The following is a 27,123-nucleotide window of genomic DNA, read 5'->3' on the forward strand; positions in this document are numbered from 1 at the left end:
TCTCCAGAGACTAAGAAGACCTCCTTTTTCCAACAAAAAAGGAAACAAAAACCTTGAAAAAATTATATACGACCCCGCCAAATCACAGAGATGCCGATTCGCACGGGACTAATGGTGCGTTCACACCGGACACGAATAGAGCGTCAGGCGCGAGTGATTTCAATGTTAAGTCAATGCAAAGACGCGTTACGCGCGTAAAAAATCCTGTGGCGCGAATGAGGCGTAGAGTCTGGCGCGTGCAGAGCACGTCAAAACATGCAAACTCAGTGCAAGGGTTAAACTTTTATTTTGAAATCGCGATGGACAACAATTAGCATATATTTCAGAAAGATATTTATGTATTCTCCTGTGTTAGCGTATATTTATAAATTAGTTGCGTTACGAATCTTGTGAAATGGCGCACACTGCAAGCAGATGACTGTTATAAGCCACACAAACTCACAGCACGCAGAGATGGAGTTGGAGAAACCCGAGACGCCGACACGCATATAAATGATGACAGTGCAACTGAAACACGCGTCCGAGGTTTTGCGTTCCCAAATGCACATTATTGGAAACCTAAACTAACAGCATATGCAGAGAGTGAGTGTGTGTGTGTGTGTGTGTGTGTGTGTGTGTGTGTGTGTGTGTGTGTGTGTGTGTGTGTGTGTGTGTGTGTGTGTGTGTGTGTGTGTGTGTGTGTGTGTAGCAGCGCTTACTGTGAACGGAGCTGAGGTACTTTTAACACAATCTGCACGCATTAAAGCGTCATGCTTCTCGGTGGGGGAAAAAAACCTCCCAGCGCATATTTTTTAAAATATTTTTTTGCACATATCACAGCCTTATTGATTTCATGATAGCACTATGTCATATTGTGATTGTAAATGTTTTTAAATAGATTGCGTAGCCTTAGAAAACGATGTAATAATGCGGTTTATGGATTCTCGTCTGTGGAATGCGCCACTTCCGGTATTTTGCCGGTTACTCGAAACGGGTAAATTGCAATCGAGGATTTTTTAAAATCGTATACTCGACTTTAATCGAGGAATCGTTGCAGCCGTAAAATACACAAGCCTAATGCGATATGTTCATCATGTTCATCATACCAGTTCGTTCAACTCGTTCACGAATGAGATCTCTCTCTCGTTCAGACTCAATCAACTCGTTCACTACATTCAAGAAAACCCATGCTCCGTCACATCTCATACTCAAAGGCTATTGGCTCGAGGTTTAGTCATTATTTGATAGGATGAAAAAGTCCACAGAGCTACCCGGTTCACTGAGCTGCGCATGCGCTGCTAATAGGATTTTAGTGAACGAGAAATTTAAAGTCCAGTCAATGGATTACGAGAACGATTCGTTCACCTAAAAGATTTGTTCAAAAAGAACGATTCGCTCACGAATGTAACATCACTAGTGTGTAGTGGCATCGCCACTCAGGATTGGTCACTTGTCTGTTGCCTGGCTAAGCGACGTAAAAGCAATTTGAGCAACTTAAACACAAATGAATAATAAAATTAAAAGAAAGGTCAGATTATTTCAATAACGTGTTTCGTGTGCTCACCATGCACCGTTCATTTTCAAATGCGTTTTGTCCATAGAAATGTTTTTCTATGGAAGCAGCTTCAACTCGAGCTTAGATGCACCCCCCAGTGGGACTAATAATGCTTGGATGATGAGTATGGTAGCAAGATGTCTAAATTATGCAGGTGGAGCTTGGGAGGTGGAGGGACGCCAGAACACCTGAACAGCGTTCGTTGCGCTTATTGAAGAGCGCATATGTGAAGTGCATCCAGACAGAGGGAGCACTGGTAGGAGGACATAATCCCAAACTCCGATCTTTCCTGATCCAAGAAATTATTAAAACGTGTTCTAATCTCATGCAGAAATAGCCTACAGTCAGAATGCTGCCTCTGTAACGGCATGAGAGGATGTCCGTAAATTTCCCGCTGACATTTTGAAATACTCTGAGTCAGATACAAAAATGATTTTTTTATCTTTTTTTTATCTCACTATACCGGGAAATAACCTGATTTAGCCTATTAATAAACACTCCACCTTTACCAGCAAAATAGAAAAAGATTCTCATATATAAAACGAATTAATAAAACAAGCAAATTAATAAGTAAAAAAGCAAGTTAATAATCAAATAAGTAAGCCCCGCCCCCTCACGATAATATCGTGTATCGCCGATCTCACAGGCTGACGATAGGACGATATGAAAATGGAGCATATCGCCCAACACTAAGGTGTAATATTGTGAGAAATAACAGTATTTTATTTTAATATCTTGTCTTTCAGTTTAGTTCAATATAGTTTTATAGTAATATATCCTGACTCAAATAATGTGTTTCTAACAGCAAACACTCAGAATAAAGTGAGATGATCTGCTGATGATCCTGAATGGCTTGTTGAATGAGTGTTGATAGTCTGAGGCTCATCAGTATTAACAGATCTGTTGAAAACACTCTTTATTTCATGACAATAGTTCCTGTTTTCACCTCATTTATTATGCTGATGTCTTCAGATCTCCTTTAAATTGACACTTAAAGCTCATTTCATTGGTGTCAGCAGACTGAGGGTATTTGTTGGTGACAAATATGTAGATTTACTTCTGTTTATGCTTATAATGGCTTTTCTTACCAGTGTTTATACGTGGAAGATTTTACAATATGTATATTCTGTTGTCCATGAGCATAAAACAAACTCAGTAACTGATATCTTTTTTATTTATCTAGATCAGCTCCTCCTACTGTAATTCATCATCAGTGAAGCTCCTCCCACTGCAATTCATCATCAGTGAAGCTCCTCCCACTGCAATTCATCATCAGTGAAGCTCCTCCCACTGTAATTCATCATCAGTGAAGCTCCTCCCACTGTAATTCATCATCAGTGAAGCTCCTCCCATTGTAATTCCCCAATAAAGGCAGGAATATCCCCATCAGCTACAAGTGAAGACGAGCATCAGGAAGAGCTGAAATCTGCAGAGACTGAGTTTATTAAAGAGGACAGTGAGAACACGAGTGATCCAGAACCCTGCAGAATGAAACACACTGAAGATCCTGAAGAACAAAGAGGTTGGTGTTTATTATTCATTCATTTATTCAGAACATTCATGTTAGAAACATTCAAGCACTTCTTCACATTTAGATAAACAGTTAAACTATGAAATTGTACAAACATTTTAATTTTTGGTTTTCAAAAATGGTCAGTAAAGCGAGGTTTGAGAAATGTTCATATTGATTGTCAACATCAGGTTAAAATAAATATTATTATACCTCTTTTATTTTACATTTATACTTCACATCTCTCTCTCTCTCTCTCTCTCTCTCTCTCTCTCTCTCTCTCATAGCTATATATATTATTATACCTCTTTTACATACAGAATACGAGACAGAGTTCTTTATTAAATTATTATACTGCAGGGCCATTGAATGCTTGAATCTGATTGGTTGACGTTTCTCTTATTTTACATTTATATCTGGTTCACATTTTTCGCAGCCATCTCTCTCTCTCTCTCTCTCTCTCTCTCTCTCTCTCTCTCTCTCTCTCTCTCTCTCTCTCTCTCTCTCTCTCTCTCTCTCTCTGATTGGTTGACAAACGTTCTACAGTGTGCAGTTATTTTCAGGGAACCGCACGGCTAAAGTAGTTCCGGCAGGTCTTGACCGGATTACAGCTCCAGATCACTGCGCGTAGTCAACCGTATCAATTTATTTACTAATTAAATAAATTGATAGTTTGTTAAAAGGGCTTTGTGTTTCATTTATTAGGCTAGTCTGTCACTAATAGACAAAAAGAATGAACAAATTAATTAAAACGAATTGAATTAATAAATAAATAATAATATTGATGCACATGCTTCTCTCTCTCTCTCATAACTGCTTTAATAACTGCATAAAGCCGGGGACACACTTACTGTAAGAATGTAATTTGATAATTATGATCATGCGCACGTTCAGTCTGTGTTCACAGCGGTGTTTAAAATCTGCTGCGTTCACAGTCAGAGAATGTGTCAGTCGTTAAGTGTGTCCCAGCATTACTCTGCTATCAGCGGCTCAAACCTCCGCTAACTCTACAATGACGTTCTGGAATTAGCAACGGAGCATGGGTTTAGATGTCCTACATACAAGCACGTTTTAATGACAAAAACTTTACAAACGTCTTGAAATACATCATCTGAACAATATTTCGAGGTGTGGTAACTGTAGTATAAGCGGAATAATTGACTCCTTACATAAAAGACAAAATAATTACAGGAATACTGGATTCTAAACCTCAAAGAAATGCCACAATCAAGACCTCGGAGCAGAAATGAGTGAGAAAACGCCTCATATGTGCCGCTCACAGTATAAAAGGGTATTTCCATGCCATTAATGCTTGGATAACACGCTTAGGCCTACGTCTCTTTACATTAATAATAATAATGTCTAGTGCGGTGGCTGTGATGTATATAAACCTACCAACGTCCGTTGCCATGATTTTTGGAATGACTGATCGCGAGAGGAAAAAATTACGTTTTAGTCGCATAACTTCGGTTAATGGAAACACCGTCATTTCGCAATAGTTTTTTATCGATATTTAGAAAAATTGCAAAAGTTTTGCGCGAATCTGTAATGGAAACGCGACAGCGTTTAACATAGACTAACTTCTTCTCTGGGGGAATAAGCACCGGCAACAATCCGTCCTCCGCCTCCAACGCATGCTCATGTTTTTATTCAGATCGTGCTCGAAGAGGAGGGGCTGTTCACGCCTCCGTTGTCAGTTTGTGAGGGAGGGAGAGGGAGGGAGCTGTGCGCAACTCTACAATTAAATACAATTTTACCCATATTAAATAGCTTAAAAATCTGAAAAACAATCCGTGGCGGTCAGCGTTGATATTGTGGCGGGCCGCCACAAATTAATGAATGTATGGGAAACCCTGAAGATCAAGCAGCAGATATTCTCAGACATCCTGAGAAACTGCTTATAAAAGAAAATATTACATTTTTCGTATAATTTTACATTCTTATTTGACACGCAATATCTCAGGAAGGAAATAAGGTGGGAGGACATTCTTTCTTTTTTCTTTTGTTTTGTGGTGAAGTCCCGCTACATGTGAACTGCATCCAGATCAAATTTTGTGGTGATATCGTAAAGTTATCTAAAGTTACAGCATTTGGAACAAAGGAAGCCTTTTTGTTTAGCCCTTGACACCCCAAATGGGCATTTTTTTATATTCACTTTATATTTCTTTCTTTTAATTATTTTAATATGCTGAAAATTAAAAAAAAATTATTTAATTTCAGACCTGATGGAAGTGAAGGAGGAGAGTGAAGAACTGAGAGAAGTGAAGGAGGAACATCATGTCAAACCTGGAGAAAAACCTTTGAGTCGCTCAAAGACTAAAAAAACATTTAAAAAAAAAAGAAGAGCCAAGAAATCTTTCACCTGCACTCAGTGTGGAAAGAGTTTCTCAAACACACGTAATCTTGACCATCACATGAGCGTTCACACTGGAGAGAAGCCGTTCTCATGTGATCAGTGCGGGAAAAGTTACTCAAGGAAAGATAGTCTAGAGATTCACATGAGAGTTCACACTGGAGAGAAGCCGCTGCCCTGCACTCAATGTGGGAAGAGGTTCATAGACAAACGTAATCTTAAGCAGCACATGAGAGTTCATACAGGAGAGAAGCCGTTCACATGTGATCAATGTGGGAAGAGTTTCAGACAAAAACCAAATCTTAATCGACACATGAGGATCCACACTGGAGAGAAGCCTCACACATGTGATCAATGTGGGAAGAGTTTCGCTCAATCAGGACACCTTAATGTTCACATGAGGATCCACATCGGAGAGAAGACGTTCAGATGTGATCAGTGCGGCAAAACATTTCTTAGGGCATCAGACCTGAAGACACACCTGGTGGTTCATACGAAGAAGAAGCCACATTCATGTTCTGTGTGTGGAAAAAGTTTTTCACGGCTGTATAGTTTACAAACACATCAAATAATTCACACTGGTGTAGGAGTTCATATGTGCTTTGAGTGTGAGAAGACTTTTACTTCAGCACAAAATTTAAAACTGCACCAGATTATGCACACTGGAGAAAAACCTTACAACTGTTTACACTGTGACAAGAGATGCGGTCGTTTGGCAGATCTAAAACGACATGAGAGGATCCACAGCAGAGAGAAGCTGCACACGTGTGATCAGTGTGGATTGAGTTTCGCCTTTAAAAGTCGCCTGAAGATACACATGAAGATCCATGCAGAGGTTTGTTCAGTTATCTTCTTTATTCACTCGTATGAAAGACAATCACAGTCTGGAATCAGAACAGCGAGTAGTTTATCTTTATGTGTTGAGAAACAGACTCTTCTGTGTAAGTTAGTTTACGACATTGTGGTGGCGTTCATGTGCGTTCAACTCCTTTACAAGATGACTAGAACGCACCTTATTACTATTGTACATTAGAGTGTACTTCGATTAATAGTGATAATAATAATACCGTTTATTAAAACACAAACTCAAAGGTCTTCATTGAAATGACTGAAATTACACACCCAGTAAAAACACACTTAATATAATTTAATTATTTTGTTATTTTGATTATATTTTAAACTAAATTGTTAGCTTTAAAAACTTTATGTATTTTACAATACATTTGTATTTGTCCTTACAATGTTTAAATATATATATTAGTGGTGGGCATAGATAAAAAATTTTAATCTAGATTAATCTCACTGTAATCTTGGAATTTATCTAGATTAAAATGGCTCATTCAGAATATGTGTGCTACCCAAATAATGACTAAAAGTAAGTCTTTGAGAACGGGTTTCTCAAGCCAGGTGGCGCATTAGACCAGGGGCTCATCTCCTGTTTCCAAAATGCATCACAAACTGCTTGAGAAAGCTGTTCTACTATGATAACTGGTGATGAAAATAAATCATGTTCAATAAGATGTACTTGTTTTACTAACTGTTTATTCAGATAAACATGAATTTTGAACTGTAGGCCTACATAAGAGGTCGTGATGAACTGCTTTACAGTCATTAGCTTTGTGTCAATCAGTCCAAGCTCTGTCAAACTAGATCTCCTCTTATGCACAATATGGCCTGCTAAAGAAAAAAAAGTATCTAGCATGGGACAGTTGTGGCAGGAGTCCCCAAGTATTTACGGGCAATGTGGGCCATCTTACCATAGACAGCAGTGTGCTCCGACCACCACTTCAGTGGACACTGATCTAGACTGGCACTGGGCTCTACCTTGTACCTCTCCACAGTACTGTCTTCTGGTGTCTCCTCATCTGATTCTGAGTCTGATCCCATCAGTAGCAGGGCTGTTTTCTTCTTGGGTGGCTCAGGGTTCTCCTCCTTCTTCTCTCTTCACCAACTCACTTAGCTTTGCCCACACTGGCTCCCTCTCTGCTCTGGGCAAGCACTTGAGGTCCTTAAATCGTGGATCTAGAGCAGTCGCCAGCTTTGATGAATAAAAAATAATAATTATTGATTGATGAAAATTTCACTTTCCAAATCCAACCTCCATGTTTCTTCACGACTCATTCATCTATTCATTGACCGATCTACTGGCTTAACAGTCTATAATGGTCAAACAATGCAGTTATCTTCTGGTCAGTCTGACATACCTTAAGCCATTCCAGGTTTATTTTCTGGCTCCGCTGGTTGAGGTCCTTGGTGAAGGCAGCCTTGAATCGCACAATATAGGCAGGATCATCATCTGCGATCTTCATCGCGTGCTGGAGGTGGCACAGGGAAGGTAGAACCACAGAGCAGGATACATACTTATCCCCACCAAGGAGCTCAGTGATGTGCACACACAGACAGACAGACAGACACAGACACACACACACACAGAAACAGAGCAATAAATAATTAATGACCGATTCATTTAACTCAGATTACACATTTTTTAAGTTCTTAATCACATTACATTTAAGGGCACGTGTTTCTTAAATACAAAGTGACATTTAAAAGAACTTGTATGCCAATTCATGAACGCGCCATCTTTGTAGACCATACCTGCATGGCTCCAGCAGTTTCTCTAGCTTTGTCAACTTCTCATATTCAGCATTTGTTGGGAGGGCCAGATTGTGCTTCTGCTGAGACAGCGTTGTGTGCAGTGCGTCTCTGTTGCGCATCCCGCGCTTTATCTTCATCTCAAGGGTGTAATTCCACCGTGTTGGAACATTTTGCACGAGTCGCTCCTCAACTTCTCCAAGGGAGGTTTGCTGGACATTCAGCTCGTCTGAGTTGGCCGGACTGTGTTTGAAATGTCCGACCACTTTACGGCACTTGGCCAGTGCACCATCAAAATCACCTTCCCGAAGTGACATTACAATAGCTCTCTGTACAACATGCGCAACACAGGGCAAATGCTCGAATGGCAGTATCCTCCCTGCTGCCACTATATTAGGAGCGCTGTCTGTTCCAATAGTGCTGATTTTGTCATCTATCCCCCACTGATTAGCGACGTCGAGAAACTGCCTGGCACACGCTTCTGCAAAGTGACGCTCTGTTTTCATCACACCTAACAGACAGACAAAGTAGATCAGAATAAGTTCACTATTAGTAGTAAACAACTAGCAATCATCAAGAAGCAAACATAATGTGGTGGTAATTCGTGGTGTCGTGGTAATTAATTAAATGAAATTATGTAATTTAAAATTACATAGCCTACCTAAAGCGAAGGAGTGATGTTCCCAGCTGGCATCGATGAGGTGTACAGTAACGCCGAGGTAGTTATCGTTGTTGACAGATGTCCAATGGTCCCCAGTCAGTGCTACACACCTCTACCATCTCCTCATATTTTGCGGCTTTCTCTGTGGTGTGCTGGTCATGTATTCTCCTCATGATAGTTCGCCTCACAGGTAGTTTGTAAGATGGGTCACCTGTGACCGCCTGGAGAACAAGCTCGAGCCATCATCTTCAACCACGCTGATGGGCCGGCAGCTGGTGGCAATCCACTGAGCGAGGAGATTAGTTAGCTTGGCTGATAGAGCTGTGCTGACGGGCTTGCCTCGGTTGCACTCAAACATAGTAGTTTGACGACGAGTTTTCCCCTGCGCTACATCAGTGCTTGGCCTTGGCCCCGCATTAGCTGAGGGATGCTTTGCGTTTAGGTGGTACTTGAGACTGGAAGAACTCCTACAGTAAACTAATTCCACATTGCACAAGGTGCAAACAACCTTAGTCTTGTCGAGGTTTCCATTGGGAAGCTTCTTAAAAATAAATTTTCCCTGAAGCAAACCCGGCGGCTTCATAGCTGCATTCATGTTAGCACGTCACGTTTGATGTGGTAATTTCACAGTAGGCATACACACAGGTTCGAAGACTCGTTCTCGCCCCCTACAGTGCAATTCGGCTAGGTATACATCCGCGCTAAAATATCAAGGTGAAAAGTCATCATAGCTTGCGTAGTATAGACCCAGCTCCCAACGCAACTTTGAGAATAGATTAACGGCGATATTTTTTTTTATCGCCCGATAAGAGTCTCACGTTAACGCAGCACGTTAACACCGATAACGGCCCACCACTAATATATATATATATATTACACATAAATACATACATGCATACATTCCCTGTACCCCTGACGAAAAACCATTATATTCCGTGAAATCGACAGAATCTGAAAAAAATATCTATTTTTGATTAAAACGCCCAGCAGTATATATAGGCATTGTATTTGCCATTGACAACCCTCCTCCTCTTTAAGATACCGGCATTAGCCATAAAAATCCAATATTGGTCTACCACTGGTTTGACTATTTTGACAACTGAATGTTTAATGCAATACTATGTTTTAATTTTTGCAAATAGATACGTCCATACGCTTGTTCCATCCTGAATATTCTCTATAGTACATCTCAAAATTGGGTAGATCGTGATTCAGATTCGTGATTGTTTGTTATAAGATTGTTACATGAAGTTTTGGGAAGATCGCCCGCCCCTAATTTGAAGATCAATGTTCCTCATTCATGGAAAAATTTTGTATAGCAATTGTTTACTGTCCAATGTTACATCAGGGTTCACTTTTATGTCCTTCACATTTCTCTGTTTTATTACGAGTTACTGTAAATTAATAATTTTTACTTTTATTTCAGAGGAGAAAGAAGAATTGAGTGAAGTTGAAGAGGAAAAAGCAAGTCATAACTGGAGAAAAACCTTTGTGTTGCTCTCAAACCAAGAGCCAAGATATCTTTCACCTGCACTCAGTGTTGAAAGAGTTTCACAAACAACCAACATCTTGAGCGTCACATGAGAGTTCACACTGGAGAGAAGCCGTTCACATGTGATCTGAGTGGCAAGAGTTTCTCACAATCTGCAAACCTTAAGATTCAAATAAACATCCACACTGGAGAGAAGCCATACAAGTGTTCACACTGCAACAAGAGATTCAGTCTCGGAAAAACTTTTTTGTGGTCTTCAGTCCTGAAGATGCACCTAAAATTGCATACAAAAGTAAAGCCCCATTCATGTCATTTATGTGGAAAGTGTTTTTCACGTCTGGAACATTTAATAGTTCATCAGAAAACCCACACTGGTGTGAGAGAGTACATGTGCTTTGAATTTTTACTACAGGGAGCGATTTAAAAGTGCACCAGAGAATTCACACTGGACAAAAACGTGAAATGAAAAATGTCCACACTGTGACGAGTTTCAGTCTGTCATCAAATCTTAAAACACATAAGAGGATCCACACTGGAGAAAAACCTTACAAGTGTTCACACTGGCCCTCATTTATCAAAAGTGCGTACACCAAATTTCCAGCGTACACCTGGCGTACACCCAAAACCACGGTGACTTTGCGATTTATCAATATGGACGTTGGCGTACGGCACGCTCAAATCCTACGCCAGCTCAGGAGGTGGTGTACATGTACGCACGTTTTGAGTTAGTGCTGAAATGCGCAGAAAAACAATTCCTAACACCAATGAGGAAAGATTACTGCTCTCTCTTTCCAGTAAGTTAGTGGATCATGAGTTCTGGGCATCCATCTATCTATCTATCTAAGTATCTATCTATATGAATCTATCTATGTATCTAGATATGTATCTATAATCTATATATGTATTTATATATAGGCTATCTATAATCTATCTATATATGTATATCTATCTATTAATCTAGCTGTCAGCCATCCCTAGGACAGTCGATCGCCAGGAGCAGGATTGGGCACCCCTGGTTTACACATTCAATCAAGAATGTTACAGTTTTCTAGTCAGAAAACCTAAGTTAAAAGTAAAAAAAAAAAAATAGACGGTTGCAACAAGACAGTTACAGTAACGCTAATTATAAATTAAACTGCAATAAAGATAGTAAAAAGAAAGACGTGTAAAGACTAAAAGCAATAGGGCTGTGTTGAAAAAAATCGATTCACCAATTCTGAATCGATTTTCATATTAATTTCTAAAGATCGATCCGTGGACCAGGGGCCCTGTAAACGATAAACCGTGTATACTCAGACTTTTATTAAATAAACTAAACTCGTACCCGTTCTTCGTTCGCCATGCTGGATTGAAAGCTTCATTGAGGCTTCATTTCCGTTCTAATTAATCCGTATTGCGCAAATGGTGCGCAGAACTGTGCTCCTCGAATGCACTCTCAGGGGATTCCATATATGATTGGTTGAATGGTAAGCTCGCATCTGATTGGCTAAAGAGTACGACAGACCCGCGTGGGTCAAGAGCTCTGCCAGGAAAGTCTCAAAAACACACACACACACACATCCGAGGCGATTCACACGTGAATGACGATTGCACGTCCACATTCAGGGATAAACTCGTACATTTTAAACACTCAAAGGTTTTTGCACACAGTTGTATATCTACGAATTGTGTTTTGCATTTGTGAAATGTATTTTATGAATATATCATTGTATTTTGCGCATGTGAATTGTTTTTTGTGGAAAAAAAAAATTTCCACGCACGTGAATTTTTTTTGTGTACGTGAATTAGGTTTCATGCATGTGAAATTGTCTAAGCATGTGTGAATCAGGTTTTCTGCGTGAATTATTAATGAGTCTGATCTGTCTCCATAACCTCCTGCCTCTTCTCCCCCACGCAACGCTTCTCCAAGGAACATCTGAGAAGGGCACCGGCCTGCTCCCTCGGACAACACATGTTTGAGTCGTAGCTGCCGTTCTTGCAACTAAGTTATTTGCCTCTTCCTTCACGGGAGATGAATCTTATTTTCCGGTAAATGTTACATTCAGTGAGCCTTTTAAGCTTCCCGCGACACCGGAAGACGCAGCACCAACAGGACACCGTCCGCGCTCCCTGCCTCTCAGCATACACCGAACAGAGAACAAACTAGCAAGTATTGACCTCTCTAAAGCTGATTCCAGGTGCCTCTTGAAATTAGGTTTCTGTCTGTAATCATTACCAGCTATTTTCTCTATCTCTTATTTTCTCGCTTTCATTTCGTTCACTCTGATCACGCTATTTCTTATGTTCTTGTTTGTTTAAATGTTTGTTTGTTTTAATGTTTGCATTTTTACGTACGTTTATAGTTGTAGCCTAGCTCATGTAATCTCTAGTTTTGACATTTATTAAAACCCATTTCATACTTTGACTGTCTCTGTGTTTGAAAAGCCCACTTTATGAAGTCACTGAAATGCCAAAGATCTAAAAGCTACACGCTCGATATTATTGACTACTTTGAGTAGTTTTAAATTCATGAACTCAGAAAGCTTTAGGTTCGTGGCCAGAAGATAAACTTTCTTGGAGTTTGTAAATACGGTAATACCCTTTGCTGATCTGTGATAAGCTATCTTACATAGGTACACGTGGTGGACAAGTGACTGATTTGATAAATGAGACCAGGCCATTAAGAGGTAAATACCAAAAAAAAATTGATAAAGTAAATGTATATGCGATTTATGAATTATGACCATGAGTTATGATTATTAATATTTCCAAAATTCCCTATATTCTTGAGCTAATTCGCATGGACCCAGAGTCCGAGTCATTTACGTTACAACTCTTACAGCGGAGTTCCTCTCCAAAGAACAAAGTCAGAAAGTTTTATTCTTGTATATCATTTTGCTTCATGCTCTTTGATGAAGGAAAGTAAAAGCTTAACAGTTTTATTTTCAATTTGTTCTTCACTGCTGTTTTTAAAATGAATAGTTATTCTTCCACTTATAGTCCATGGGCCAGACCAGATATTGGTACCATGGGTGGGCAAAACCATACCTATACTAAATTGTTTATGGGGTTAATATAAGTTAATTATAACATGATAACCTTTCCACAGGCCCAGCTTTTTATACTTTTTTTAGAATTAGTCATTTTCCTACTTTTATGTATTAGAATTATTTTCAAAAAATACACAAACGTCCAATACCATAATAACAGTGATCTAATATTAATCCCAAGCAAACTAAAATATATTGTACATATTAATAGGCATAATAAAGTCGATATCTTTGAATTGAACATTGTTTTGAGATGTAAAAAATATAAAAGAAAAGAAAACACTCTACACTGCCTTCTATTGGAAAGTTATAAAATGTATGGACGATTTTTACAAAACGTTATTAAAATAATGTTTTCGGAACGTTCATATAACGTTATTAATGTTATTGTCTTTATGACATTATTTGTGATTGTTGAACGTTCTCATAAAGTTGATAGTCCTCATAATGTTATTTGTATTTTCTGAGTGTTATATTTAGGCTATCATAAAACATTCTGGGAACATGTTATTTGCTGAACATTCTTATAATGTTAAGTACAGCACTTGTTAACAAATGTGTACTTCTTAACATTAGTTTACAATCACTAGATTTGTATATCCAAGTTGCATTTGAACCAGATTTGAAATGGAGTTACCATGGAAACGGGCGGGGAGCTCAACTGACGACAAGCAGCAACTCCGTCTCTCACTGTGGTTTTTACTAATTTCAGGTAAGTTTAGTCCCCAAAATTACACAAATAGTACATAAATATGTTTCTGACACATTCTTTCATGTAAATAACACGCTTCTGTTGAATATTTACTTTATAAAAATGGTTTAGTGTCTTCTGGAAAAGTCCGTTAGCATCTCAACTGTTAGGCCAACTAACTTAGAGGTAACGTTCGGTTGACTAGACTTTAGCTGTAAGTTTAGGCTTTAGGCTTTTAATCTTGATCAGAGGTTTTGTAAAGGTTTTGGTGGCAACTTTTCAATGTGAATGGAAGTAAACTAAATTATCTTAAAATTGATTAACTTAAACTGGACTAAACTCACTGGACGGTTATTTCATAGTTTTCACATGACGGAATGCCCACCTGGAGGGCAAATTTGGGTTTTATAATGCCATTTATGCCTAGTATTAATATGAATGCAAGGTTTGATGGTTTTCTGTATAAGTGATGGACTCGGCAAGTCCCTGCAAAGGAAACAGTCCCGCATGGATTGCATCATCCACTGCTCTGACGAGGATTCCGACTCACACTTGGTGTCACCCAAGAACCTGGACTCATGGAAAACTTTGTTGAGAGCAGCAGAAATAAGAGGACATATCCCAATTCTAGACATTGCTAAAGAGTTGAGCGAGCGAGAAATTCCACCAGTGCTATATCATCGCAAGTGCCGCAGTATTTTCACGAAGAAGAAACTCTTAGATGCTATCACAAGAGAGCCATTTTCCTCAGCTTTTGAGAATGCAGAAGAAGGGACTTCAAGGAGGGCATCTCGGGGTGTTCCAAGCATGTCAAGGGTTTATGATGAACTGTGTATCTTCTGTGTGAAATTAAGCAAGTACCAAAACACGAGGGAACCTCTCATACAATGTTCTGAGTTACGTGCAGATGACCGGATCGGGAAAGCAGCAGGCATCAAGTTAGACCAGCGGATGCTTGCTATCACTAGTAGAGAGCTTGTTGCTGCTGAGGGACATTATCACACATCCTGCTATCGAGCATACACGCGTGTCGCCGAGCCTGCCGCCAGCTCCAAGGCAAAGGAACAAAGTGGGAATGCAGAAGAACTATATCAGACAGCAGAAAAGTATTCCTATGAAGAACTGTACTCGTACATTCGGAACGAACTCTTTACAAACCCACAGGTACTGCCGATGACATACCTTGCATCACGATTCGAGTCATCCATGAAGGCCCTTGCTGTCACCGAGATCAAGCCCTCAACCAAGAAACACCTTCGCCGTAGAGTGGAAAGTGAGCTGGCTGAGTCCATTCATATCATACCTGATGACAATGGGAGGCTTCTTCTCTATCCCGACAGCCTGACCATGGCCGAGCTTGTGAAAACCGCGCGCTCTTTAAAGATGGAACTACAGCACGCCAGATCTATCAAATCTGAGGATGTTGTAACGAAAGCTGTAGTGCTGATGAGAAATGACATAAAAAACCAAGACACCAAGCAGGAGTGGCCACCAGATGTAGAATGAGATGAAGCCATCATTCCTGAATCCGTGACCCACTTCATGCACACACTTCTGACTGGAGGCAGTGAGCGCGGAAGTCTCCCTGAAAGAGTCCAGCGACTTGCTACCTCCTTTGGCAGTGACCTAGTCTTTGCTGTTACTTGTGGCTGGATCAAGCTGCCGAAGCACGTTCTTCTGCCATTTGCTGTGAAGTCTTTGACGGGTAACACAGAACTGGTGCACACTCTGAATCGGCTCGGTCACAGTGTTTCCTATATTCTCAGTTGGAAGAAGTTGATACGGCTCTGTGTCTTCAGAAGATGGAGCTGTCAAAGTTCTGCATCCAGTTGCCTTCTCTGGAAGCGCGAATCAGTCCAAGCATGAAAACATTCTCAGAGATCAAGAAGAAGCAACGCAGCCAGGAGCAAGCCAAGCAGGTAGTCTTGAAGGCTGACAGAAACCTCTTTGGTCACATGATCTTGGTGGCACAGAGCCGACAACTACACATGAGTGATGTCTTGGCTCATCCTCTGGGACCTCTGCCTTGGGCCCTAGCTAACGGGGATGGGTCTCTACGCAAGACAAACAAGGCAACTTTGGCCAGAGAGTTGGAGAAGAGCGTGTCCCCAGCTGAGGAAATCCCAGAGCCATCAACAACCGTCATTGATGGAATGAGCCTGTTACAGAAACTGAAGGGCCAAGACAAGACCTTTGCGCAGTTGGACCATTGTATCGTAGTTCTCGGTTCTGCTTTCAGTACTGTAGAAATTAAGAAAAGACACTTACTACTAATAAGACACTTACTTATTATTGCTACATAAACGTTAGCAAGCTAATTTTATCTTGCCAATTGTTTCTATATGTGATAATATCAAGACATTTGTCTACGATGCATTTTCATATTCGCAATCCAGAAGAGAGATCTTTCTTGCACTTTAGGGCTGTGCAATCTAATTTTATTTTCGATTTCGAGTTTGGCTTCCAAGGATTATGAAAACAAGATGTTTTTTTTAGGTAAAGCGATATATTGTAGAAAATCCGTTGTGTCAATATATTGAATCTATCCATTAGTTCATAAAGTGACAGTAGCGTAATAAAGTTGAAGCTGTCCATGTCATTAATGGTAATCAAACAACAAAAGAAAAAGAGAAAAATCACTATGTTAGTATGTACGCTCTATTCTCCTAGAATTGTTTATTTATTTAATAAACAGTATGTTATAAACAGAACTTTTGTGAGATTTCAAACCACACTCAGTGAGCGAAGAGTGGGAAATGGAGAACCCGGAGCTGAGTGATAATTTAATGCTTAGTTTCAACGTGGTTTAATGGAACAGTGTGTAAACATTTTTTCCTACGAATGTGAAGATTTTGATGACGGCGATGGACATGAGCGGGAGGGCTACTGAATATGATTGGGTGTAAGCACATTTTAAACATATTTATTCACATGTAATCCTCTCTCACTAATGCATTAAAACAAATGTAATCTTGCAGCGCTACTTTATCTGTATCTGATTTTGAATGACCAGAAATCTTTAAGAAATGAAGCGATCCGCTATAGATAAAGTAACTGGGAAAAAAAATGATTTTCATCTTTCCAAACAAAATGTGCACTGCACAAAGCAGCAATGATATTTAACTTTTAATGCTGTTAACCATCTAATAAACTTGGCATGTTGTATGATTTGAGTGACCCATCTGTATCAAGCTGTGTGAATTCTTGCTGAAATGCAGTTAAATTATGCGCCATTGACATGAATTGTACTCGTGATGGAGTGGTAGGGGAGCAAAACCACGACGCCCGCTCACATACTCTGCTCTTGACTGAATGACTTTAGTAGGCTAATCTATCAATTTATACAGTGAAGAACATGCAGTGTTATTTTAAATTTGATAAATGTATTCAGTTTCTTTACCTTAAAGGTGCTTTATGAAAGAAGGAAGGTACTGCAGTCCAAATTCAAAATGTTGGAGATCGTTGTTTCTCCTCCTCAGACTCGACGCTCGCTCATGCGGGTTGCCAGTTTGAGGCAGAGCCGGCGCCAGACCATAGACAGTATATAAGATGGACACAGCGACCCCATAGGTTTCAACAGAGAAAAGTGAAGTCAATTAGAAGCACTCACTTCACTGTAAAACCCAACAAGTTAAGCTAACTCATTTCATTTGAGGAAACTGATTACCTCAATTCAATTAAGTTTATAAAAAACTATAGTTATGAGTACTCTGAACTTATTTTAATCGAGTTCACTAAAACAATGATATTTCATAATACACAATTAAACTTTACACTGCATTTAAATACTTTATATAGCGGAAACTTCTCTATATTGAGTAAAAACAGTGAAATGACTAACTTTAAATGAACTGCACTTGCACAGTTCCTGCTAGCTCAAAATATCACATACAACGTCAAATCCAATAAGTTAACTGTAAAACCCAACAAGTTAAGCTAACTCATTTCATTTGAGGAAACTGATTACCTCAATTCAACTAAGTTTATAAAAAACAATAGTTATGAGTACTCTGAAATTATTAAACACTTCTAGCGTCGACGTGCAGAAAAAATCCACAAATAAGTGGATACCACCCACCGTTTCCTCAAGCCAATCAGATAACGGCCACATTGAGCTGGCCAATCGTAGCACGTTCTCACTACAGCCAATCACGTTTGCCTTTACACTGGGCGATCTTGCTCTGAAATAACTTTGCTCATTCATCAGTCATCTCAAATAAGAAGTGTAGCCTACAAGGCCCATAAAATTGCTACAGCAAAAGATGTTTAAAATTTGGATTTCGTTAGAATTAGACCATTAGACTGTATCAAGCAAAGCCACCATTTTTATGAGCCTTGGAAAAAGGCAGAGAAACCCCGCTTTACATCTCGGTTATGGGAACAACGCGTTATGGAAGCGTCACGTTATTCAAGATATATCAGAAAAGCATCAATAAGTAGCGGACTAATGAATAACTGGGTTCAACCTCGTGATAAATACATGAGTTTGTGTAACCGGTGGAAGTTTTTCCCACTTCTTCAGTCAAGGAGTTTAAATGTTTAATATGATCAGCTCCATGGATCTAACAATCTATCGAGCATATAGATATTTTAATATTAAATACCTGTATTATGATTCCCTTTGTTTGTAGAGAAGATATTTGTAGAGAAGATATAGATGGGTTATTTTTAAGCGTGTGACAGATTGTTGCATTGCAAGAGATATCATGCATTTAAAAGTGAAATATGGCCGGCAGACAAGCGATGCATTTATTGATCGGTTAAAACACTTGATCACACAAATAATATTTCATATGAATCAGACTTAATAGTTGCTTATGGTAAAAGTAATCTAAAATGCATGCATAAATTGTGCCTGGGGCATTTGTAACACAGATACGCGTTTCCCAGAGAGGTTGGAGGGAGGTGTCCGTTTTTTCCCCTTCCCAAAACCGAAGTCAAATCCTGACAAGTGTCGTCTTTGGATTAAACTGTGTGGACGTCCTCACAGTCAGCGAAACCCCTCAAGGATCAACAAACACACTTTTGTGCTCTAAGATACATTTAGCTTTTAACCTTACTGTGAAGTTACACTAATTAGACAGTTTTATGCTGGTTTAGGTTATGATTTCGGTTCTCTACCCAATTGTTGATACGCTAGCACACACTGCTAATAAATACAACTTTATACTCGCGTAACGTTAGTCCGATTGCTTTGTAAATAATAACGATTATAGAAGTGAAGTGAATAGAGACCTACCCAGCTTTGCATGAACAGTGTTTCTCCTGATATTGTTAGTCCCAGCCTCCGTCTCCATTAGGATATGCGGTGGTTCATTTTTTGATTGTGACCGGTATGCTTTTGCCTCTATTTGGATACCTTGTTGCTTGCGTTTCACCGTATGTCTTGAATAGCCTTCGAGCGCACACTGAGCCCCTTCTGCCTACTTCTATCGGACACTTTATTTGCTGCTTTATAAAAGTTTGATAAAATTTCAGCAGGAAGAGCCGTCACAGCATAAGCCATGTTGATACCAAACCAGAGCCCAGATGAAGTTGTCGGAGGTAGCAACAGTAACTAAGGGGGGCGGGGCTTAGCCAAAGGTGAATTGCGTGTAGTAGCCGCTACTTCAGAAGAAGAACACTATCAATGAATCATCGTGTCGCGCTGCGCCGCGTCCAGTGTAGACAGTATCATATGAATTTTCAAGGAGCCAGCACTAGTCAATATAAGTACGATTATGCAGACAGTTTATCTCTGAAGATAAGAAAACTGACGTCACGTGGGGAAAACTGTTAACATTTCAAACACGCTAGTTTTAACCACACAAACAGTTCAGCTCAATTTAAACGAAGCTGCTCCTTTCAAGGGTGCAATAATCAGTTCCCGCCCAGAGTGTAAAGCCAAACGTGATTGGTTGTAGTGAGAACGTGCTACGATTGGCCATCTCAATGTGGCCGTTATCTGATTGGCTTGAGGAAACGGTGGGTGGAGTCCACTTATTTGTGGATTTGTCTGCATGTCGACGCTAGAAGAGTTTCAATATCCACAGATGCGTGAGGGGATTTACAAATGCACAAGAAGCAATTCACAAATAAATGGCAGGCAGAGTTGTGTTTGTAAAATAATAAAACATTTGTACATATTTTTTTATTTGCAAATCTCATTTTATTTATTTGTGAATTTTATAATTTTTTTGTGAAACTCTTGAAATTTATTTGTGGATCTTAATCTTTTTATTTGTGAATTTTATATTTTTTTGTGAAACTCTTGACATTTATTTGTGAATATGAATCTATTTATTTGGAATAATGCAGCAATTCTAACCCCATACTTTAGTGGCGTGGCAGAAGCTAAACAGAAACACTTCTTCGTGAGCTTCAAAAAGATCTTAATCAACTCAACTTCCCTCCCACGGCAGACTCGAAAGACCATGTGGCGTTGGTTGGATATTGGAGAAACACACTCAATACAGACATTCTTTCATTTAACTCATAATCAAGTGATCCCGATATTTCTGTGTGTGTGTGTCTCCCACCTTATATTAGCCTGTTGTGTTAGTTAAACTCTAGGTGCTTATGTTCAAGTTTAAGAATGTATCTCTGCTTTAATATCTTCCACCCATACCTTCCTTGGTATCGAAATGATCCTGTCGTTACGCCTTAATTACCGATGTGTAGTATGTTACGATTAAATCTATTATACTATTTTTACCATCCTTTGGAGCAAAAATGACCAATTTGAAACCACCATAAAACATGCTAATTAGGTCATTAAGAAGATGACAAGGAGACAAAGAAACATTCCTGTGAATGATGCGCTCTCCGGAAGAACCGAAAGAACGCTTCAAGCTCACAAACCACACTGAGAATCACACACACACACACACACACACACACACACACACACACACACACACACACACACACACACACACACACACCCACCCACCCACACACACACACACACACACAGTATTATTTCTATCGATGGGTGCATTTAAGATTGTTTGCCCCTGCCTTAAGGTGATTTGATTCCTTGATGGTTCTCAAAGGTTTGTGATAACAGTTTGTGATATTTCCCATTCTTTGATATTTTCTTTCTTTCTTTCTTTCTTTCTTTCTTTCTTTCTTTCTTTCTTTCTTTCTTTATTCTATGTATTCTTTGTTGTCTTATCTAGTTGTACGTATTCGTAGTTTCATTTATTAAAGATCGCTGATGCCTTTTTTGAATTAGTTCCAAATTAAATTGATAAACCTGAAAAGGACACTTGTGATAAACTTGTTATAATTTCTGAATTGATGGATGCAATTAATCATCTGAAAATTTCCAAAGTTTTTTCCCCAAAGAGTTTCTTTTCTAGTAGAGGTGTGTGTTGAAAGTGTCACGGTTGTTGAATGCATTGCCCCTTCTTTGTCTCGTGTCTTTGTTTGTTTATGTGTGAGTGGGCGTTGTCCCACTCACGTGTTTGTTCAGCGCTCCAGCTGATCGTCATCATCATCATCATCATCGTTCACAGCTGCGGCGCATTTCCTCTCCCATAAATACTCACCTCGTTCTCTGTTCCAGTGTCGGATTGTTTGTCGTTGTTGGTGGAGTCTGGCTGTGTCCCGCGATCGTCTTGTGTGTTCCTGTTCCCGCGTTTCCTGTCAGTGTTTCGTCACCTCTTCACCGGGCGTTTGGATCACCACCTTTCACCGCACCAGCACTTCACAGACCATCGAGTCCCTGCACGAGCCTGAGTCGCCGCCTCCCTGTCTACGTTTGTGTACTGTTCAGAGTTTTGTCCCACCAATAAATACTGAGTAACCTGCAACTGCTTCCTGTTCATTTCTGTCATGACAGAACAATCCGACCGTTCCATGGAAGCAGCAGGTGGCACCGCGGCAACTATGGATGACTTCATTCGTGCAAGTATTCAGAGAATGGATGCACAGGATCGTCACCAGGGGGAAGCAGCGCGCGCGATTCAGGCTCTCGTCGCGCAGGTGTCCGAGCTGACCCAGCGATTTCAGATGCTGCAACCTCCCGCTGCACCAGCCGCACCGCCTGTCCCTCCTACACCACCGGTGCCCGCCTCCCAGTCCGAACCCCGCCTACCGTCTCCAGAGCCGTACTCCGGTGAGCCCAATTTTTGCCGTCCGTTTCTGACGCGTTGTGGGATGCATTTCGCCCTTCAGCCTAAGACTTTTGAGAAGGAGGAGACTAAAGTGGCTTTTGTGCTCACCCTGCTGACTGGGAGAGCGGCACTATGGGGGACGGCGGTGTGGGAGAACCAAGAGACCGCTGTTCCTCGTTCCAGGCGCTCTCGGCAGAGATGAAGAGAGTTTTTGACCGCGCTGTCGCGGGGAGAGAGGCGGCCAGGGTCTTATCAGAGCTTCGGCAGGGGGAACGCTCCGTTTCTGATTACACCATCGAGTTTAAGACCCTGGCGGCCGAGTGTCGCTGGAACGAGGAAGCGCAGTGGGATAGGTTCCTGCATGGGCTGGCCGACCGCGTCCAAAGGGAGATTTACGCTCTGGACTTACCACCATCACTCAACGGGCTCATGGACCTCGCCCTCAGGGTGGACGCTCGACTCGCTCGGGTCGGGCCACGAGATCCAGCCAGCGTGCTCCGTGGAGGGTTGGAGCATCTGCGTTCCAGCTGCAGGGACGCGGTCGGTCTCTCCGATCCCGAGCCCATGCAGGTGGGTCGAGCTCGGCTTTCCCGGGAGGAAAGGGAGAGGCGGAGGTCCCTAGGCCTTTGCCTATACTGTGGGGGAGCGGGACATTTCGCTCACGGTTGCCCGGTAAAAGGCCTAGCCCGATAGTAAGCATGAGGCTACTATCGGGTGGGATCTCCACCGAAAAGCCCTCATCCACATCCACCGTCCTCCCGGTAAGACTCCGATGGTCTGTCCACGATCACCAATGCACTGCACTTGTGGACTCCGGGGCCGAAGGTAATTTTATGGATCGCACATTTGCTCAACAGTTTCAAGTCCCCCTCAGAACACTTCCCCAGAGTATCACTGTGCACGCACTCAACGGACAGTCATTACCAGCCATTTACCAGGCCACCGAGAACGTCACACTCATCACCTCCGGGAATCACGCAGAGACTATATCATTTTACATCTTGGACTCTCAGTTCACACCCATTGTCTTAGGTCACCCCTGGCTCAATCATCACAACCCCCGTATTGACTGGAAACAGAGAACCATATCTGCCTGGAGCGCTGAGTGTCATAGTTCGTGTCTTGTGTCAGCCTGTTCTGTTGTGTCTGTTCCTGTGTTTCAGGAGGAGGCAGTGGATTTGTCAAACGTGCCCTCGGAGTACCGTGACCTGAGAGAAGTGTTCAGTAAGTCAAGGGCGGCTTCTCTTCCTCCGCACCGTCCCTATGACTGTGCGATAGATTTACTGCCAGGTAAGTCTCCGCCTAAGGGCAAGATTTATTCACTCTCGGTTCCAGAGAGGGAGGCTATGGAGAAATATATTTCTGATTCTCTAGCATCCGGGTTCATCCAACCTTCCTCATCTCCGGCGGGGGCGGGGTTCTTTTTTGTGGGGAAGAAGGACGGGTCGCTGCGACCTTGTATTGACTACCGGGGGCTGAACAACATCACGGTGAAGAATACTTATCCTTTGCCACTGATGTCTTCAGCCTTCGAGAGGTTGCAGGGAGCGTCTCTCTTCACAAAACTGGACTTACGTACACTGTAAAAAATAAAACATAGATTTCATTGAAATTTAATTAATTAAAATGAGGCAACAGATTACAAGCAATATTATTAATTAAATTTTACAAATTAGAATTGAGTAATAATTAATCAAATTAATTCCTTAAATGTTAACCATTTAAAATGAGTAAAATTTACAAAATATATGTTATTGCCAACATTGAAGACACCTGATGTTAACAAGCAGAATCACTGAAGGAGAAAACCATAATTAAAGTCACCATTATGGAGATCAGTGTGTGTTTTAGTTGGGCTCTTCACCCTTAAATTAAAAACTTTAAGTTTTGTGTGGCTGCTGTACATGAGTTATAACAGCCAGATGAAAAAAAAGAAATGTTGATCTGATGGTGTTGGTTGTGTTTCATAATTTCACAATCATTTGACTTGAATCACTGATCTCATGTAGAGTCCAATTTATGAGTTAACATTATTTTATTAATTCTAGCTGCATAATATTATTATCCTTTTCAATGGAATCCAAATGATCAAATTAATAATAATAAAAAATATATCTGTTTTTTTTTAGGCGCACACAGACATCAAGATTTAGCGTATGAATCTCAGCAATGGTGACAACCTCTGAGCTCATTATTTATTCATGCAGCAATACATGATGGGAGCCATGAATGAGTTGTGATTGGTGCAAACCAGAATGCACTGCAACATGCTTTATAAATGTCACCATTGTTGAGATGCACAGGCTGATTCATGATGTCTGTTTGTTTGTTTTTTGTACAAGAGAAACTTTTTAGAAATTATTTGAATTACATTGTAAAAGATAAAAATATTATGGTGTACAAGGCCAGTACTTCTATAGTTAATAAAGTTAACTTAAGTCACAAATTGTACTCCATTTGAGTTCAGTGATTCAAGTCAAATGATTGTGAAATAATGATTATGTTAAAACACAACCAACATCATCAGATCACCGTTTGTTCATCTGGCTGTTATAACTCACGTACAGCAGCCAAACAAAAACTTAAAGTTAATAATTTAAGGGTGAAGAGCCCAACTAAAACACACACTCATCTCCATAATGGTGACTTTAATTATGGTTTTCTCCTTCAGTGATTCTGCTTGTTAACATCAGGTGTCTTCAATGTTGGCAATAACATATATTTTGTAAATTTTACTCATTTTAAATGGTTAACATTTAAGGAATTAATTTGATTAATTATTACTCAATTCTAATTTGTTAAATTTAATTAATAATATTGCTTGTAATCTGTTGCCTCATTTTTATTAATTAAATATAAATAAAATCTATGTTTTATTTTTTACAGTGTAACATTTAAGGAATTAATTTGATTAATTATTACTCAATTCTAATTTGTTAAATTTAATTAATAATATTGCTTGTAATCTGTTGCCTCATTTTTATTAATTAAATATAAATAACATATATGTTTTATTTTTTACAGTGTAACATTTAAGGAATTAATTTGATTAATTATTACTCAATTCTAATTTGTAAAATTTAATTAATAATATTGCTTGTAATCTGTTGCCTCATTTTAATTAATTAAATATAAATGAAATCTATGTTTTATTTTTTACAGTGTAATGCTTATCATTTGGTCCGCATCAGGAAGGGGGATGAATGGAAGACTGCTTTCAATACCCCTAGAGGACACTTTGAATACTTGGTCATGCCCTTTGGGCTGTCCAACAGTCCCGCAGTCTTCCAGGCGCTCGTTAATGACGTGCTGCGAGACATGATCGATCAGTTTATTTATGTTTACCTGGATGACATTCTGATTTTTTCCTCGTCTCTCCAGGAACACGTGCAGCACGTCCGACGAGTACTCCAAAGGTTGTTAGAGAATGGGCTTTTTGTCAAGGCGGAGAAATGCGCTTTCCACGCACAGTCAGTCCCTTTCTTAGGACACATCGTGTCGGCTGAGGGTATGCGTATGGATCCTGACAAAGTTAAGGCTGTAGTAGAGTGGCCAAACCCAGATTCCCGTAAGGCCCTACAGAGGTTTCTGGGGTTCGCCAACTTCTACCGGCGTTTTATTCGCAACTTTAGCCAACTAGCCGCGCCTCTGACCGCCTTGACCTCCCCCAGAACTGCGTTCAGGTGGTCGGAAGCAGCCGAGACTGCTTTTTCCAACCTCAAGAGTCGCTTTGTTTCGGCTCCCATCTTAATCGCCCCTGATCCTTCACGTCAGTTCGTGGTGGAGGTCGACGCGTCAGAGGTGGGGGTAGGCGCAGTTCTTTCCCAACGCTCTCCTTCAGACGACAAGATGCATCCGTGCGCGTTTTTGTCCCATCGTTTGTCACCCGCCGAATGCAATTATGACATTGGTAACAGGGAGTTGTTGGCAGTCAAGTTAGCCTTGGAGGAATGGCGTCACTGGTTAGAGGGATCGGGGGTACCCTTTATCGTCTGGACTGATCATAAGAATTTGGAATACATTAGGACGGCCAAAAGGTTGAACTCCAGGCAGGCTCGGTGGGCACTTTTTTTCGGTCGTTTTGATTTTACCCTCTCGTATCGTCCGGGTTCCAAGAACATCAAACCCGATTCTTTGTCGCGTATTTTTGACCAGTCCGAACACGCACCTACTCCCGAGCGCATTTTTCCTGAGACCCTAATTGTCTCTACGCTCACTTGGGAGGTCGAATCGAGAGTCAAGAAGGCTCTAGAAGGGGTAACGCCTCCGATTCGGTGCCCACCTAACCGCTTATTTGTGCCGGAGGAATTACGTCCAGACGTCATTCAGTGGGGTCATTGCTCTAGTCTTGCTTGCCATCCAGGAGTTAGTCGCACGCTATTCTTAGTCAGACAACGATTCTGGTGGCCGCTTATGGCTCGCGACGTTCACAATTTTGTTTTGGCTTGCTCCGTCTGTGCCATTGGCAAGTCGTCTAATCGACCCCCAGATGGGTTACTCCAACCGCTGTCGGTGCCTTCAAGACCCTGGTCCCATATCGCACTAGATTTTGTTACCGCCCTCCCACCCTCCCAGGGTAACACGGTAGTTTTGACCGTGGTGGACCGATTCTCGAAGGCAGCCCACTTTATTCCCTTGCCCAAATTGCCTTCAGCCAAGGAGACAGCGGTTGCAGTCGTGGATCACGTCTTTCGGTTACATGGCCTCCCGACAGACGTGGTTTCCGACAGGGGTCCCCAATTTGTGTCCAAATTTTGGCGAGAGTTTTGTAAGTTGCTGGGGGCGACGGTCAGTCTGTCTTCTGGGTTTCACCCCCAGAGTAACGGTCAGACTGAGAGAGCCAACCAGGATCTGGAAAGAACCTTGCGATGTACGGTTGCCAAGAATCCTTCCTCCTGGAGTCAACAACTGTCTATGGTGGAGTACGCCCACAATTCGTTGCCAGTGTCATCTACGGGCCTATCTCCCTTTGAGTGTAGTATAGGGTACCAGCCACCTGTTTTTCCTAGTCTGGAGTCTGAAGTCGCGGTTCCCTCCGCTCACGCCTTCGTCCAGAGGTGTCACCGCACTTGGACTAGAGCCCGTGAGACTTTACTCCAAGTGGGGGCGCGCACCAAGGCCAAAGCCGATCGCCACCGGCGGAGGCCTCCCGTATATGT

General features: G+C 41.0%; 2 protein-coding genes across 2 annotated transcripts in view; both read left to right on the forward strand.

The window, feature by feature from the left end:
• LOC307001012 (uncharacterized protein) overlaps positions 1 to 27,123 on the forward strand; it is a 573,545-nt gene that overhangs the window by 160,406 nt on the left and 386,016 nt on the right. The window lies entirely within an intron of this gene.
• Positions 2,897 to 11,213, forward strand: LOC307000924 (uncharacterized protein). Its single transcript, XM_079616911.1, has 3 exons — positions 2,897 to 3,056; positions 5,265 to 6,232; positions 10,080 to 11,213. The coding sequence occupies exons 1-3, from the start codon at positions 3,023 to 3,025 to the stop codon at positions 10,095 to 10,097; spliced, it is 1,020 nt and encodes a 339-aa protein (XP_079473037.1). The 5' UTR covers positions 2,897 to 3,022; the 3' UTR covers positions 10,098 to 11,213.

Source organism: Phoxinus phoxinus (genome assembly GCF_949152265.1).
Source record: "Phoxinus phoxinus genome assembly, chromosome: 1".
Lineage (NCBI taxonomy): Eukaryota > Metazoa > Chordata > Actinopteri > Cypriniformes > Leuciscidae > Phoxinus > Phoxinus phoxinus.